The sequence below is a fragment of the Buceros rhinoceros genome, unplaced genomic scaffold, assembly GCF_000710305.1.
Source record: "Buceros rhinoceros silvestris isolate BGI_N320 unplaced genomic scaffold, ASM71030v1 scaffold23464, whole genome shotgun sequence".
Classification (NCBI taxonomy): Eukaryota; Metazoa; Chordata; class Aves; order Bucerotiformes; family Bucerotidae; genus Buceros; species Buceros rhinoceros.
In genome coordinates this window covers 23476-25217 of record NW_010410337.1, presented here as the reverse complement: position 1 = coordinate 25217, position 1742 = coordinate 23476, and the positions used below count along the sequence as shown (strand labels likewise).

At 57.9% G+C, this 1742-nt stretch overlaps 1 protein-coding gene across 1 annotated transcript in view; it reads right to left on the bottom strand.

Moving 5' to 3' along the window:
• Window positions 1-617: 617 nt before the first annotated feature.
• LOC104492977 (septin-11) overlaps window positions 618-1742 on the bottom strand; it is an 11168-nt gene continuing 10043 nt past the window's right edge. Inside the window, exons 8-9 of the mRNA XM_010135589.1 lie at window positions 1448-1580; window positions 618-953 (exon numbers count right to left, since the gene is read on the bottom strand). Coding sequence (XP_010133891.1) covers window positions 762-953; window positions 1448-1580 — 325 coding nt within the window. The 3' untranslated portion in view covers window positions 618-761. The remainder of the gene's footprint in view (window positions 954-1447; window positions 1581-1742) is intronic.

The window sequence follows — 1742 nt, the reverse complement described above, 5'->3', positions numbered from 1 at the left end:
GTGCCCAGCTCCACAGGGGCTACATCAAACCGCATCAGCCGAGGAACTGGCCATAGGTCCTGCCCACCTTCCCCGGAGACACCAGGGCCACCGACCCAGCAGCAGAGCACGGGGACACGCAGCGAGCGCCAGCGCCACTTCCCCAGGTACAAAAATACAGCAGGATAGGCGGGGTACACCAGCACGTCGCAGGCTCTCGCGCCAAGGCAGCTCGGGCCTCGCTTGAGTCAAGTCGCAGCAAGGGTGGCCCAAGGGTCTGCACCACATCCCGGCCAGCGTTCCGGTTCTCCCACCACAGCCCAGCCGAGGGGGCTACTCTGCCAGCGTCTAGGAAGGATCGACCCTTCGCTACCAGCTACGAAGAGATGAGGAACCTTAAAGGAAGGAGAACAGAGACTGCTCCGAGGTGCAAGAGAGGACGGGGAGAGACCCCCTGAGTTTTGGCTCAGGCAGATAAACCCGAGTGCAGAACAGCCCAGCGCTCTGCCAGAGGACGCCGGATGGATCGCAGGGCAAACCTCCGCCATCCGATTGCTCTCCCATACCAGGCAGACTTCAACATAAAAATGGGTCTTCTGGAGAAAAACTAAGATCACGTCCCCGGCCCACCCTTTAGAAAAAAATATTTTATTTGATCGGGCTGATAAAAGCCCGGTTTCCAGTCTGGTAACGGGGAAAAGCAAATACAGACATGCAGCAAGAAAGAAAAAACAGCCTCCCAAACTGTCACCGCCCCTCCGGAGGCCGTGGGTGACATCCGCTTACTTTTTCTTGTCCTTGTCTTTCTTGGTTTGTTGAGAACCTGCCTGCTGAGCCTGTGACTGTAAGAGCTGAGCTGCCGCCTTCTTCTTCTGAAAGTTGGTCAGCTCTTCCTCGAGTTCCTTCTTTTTGTCTTCCACTTTTTTCTTCTCTTCCTGGTGAGTCCTCTTTAGGTGGTCAAACTTCTCGTGAAGCTGCGGGGACAGAGACAACGAGAATTGGACAGGAAGAGAACAACATTTACTGGCAGCGATGCCCAAGGCGGTTCCACTAGCACCGAGGCCTCACCACACCAATACCAACTCCTTGGCCCGTCCCAAGCACGCCCGACTTGCTGAGAAGAGCCCTGCGGTTAGCGCACTGTAGGATTATGAGAGCTCTGGCCACCTCCAAACCTCCACGTCCCATCCCTCGTTGCTTTGTACCCAGCGGCCGCGGTGTATAACCTCCTCCCGCTGCCAAAGCCAGCGGAACTCGAGGCACAGAAGAGCGACAGAGGACTGCGGTGACGCGGTCACACCACAGGTGCAGGAACCAAGTCCTTAAGTGCTTCCAGAGGCTGTTCACGCACAGCGAGCGCCTTTGGAGGCTCGAGGGGGGAATCTGGAGGCTCCCCTTCTGCAGGCTCTCCTGGGAAAGCCCCAGCCTAAACCCTCACAGCCAGTCCTCCCCGTCACCCCATACTCACGTCTTTCTCCGCTTCCTTCAGCTCTGCCTCCTTCTCCTTCACCCGCATGACAAACATCTGCCTCATTTCGTCCTCCTTCTTCTGGAGTTCGCCCAGGAATTCGTTCCTCTTCGCTTCGTAAGTCTCCTGGAGGCTGTTAAACACACGGTGAGAACAGTCAGAGCTGTGTTTCAGGCAGAGGCATCACCCTCCAGCCTCGGCTGATCTCACCGCGCCGCCAGTCACAAAACACCTCCACCGACACCCGGCCCAGGCGGCAGCAGCGGGAGCCCGATGGGCCGGGGGGGGACGAGCG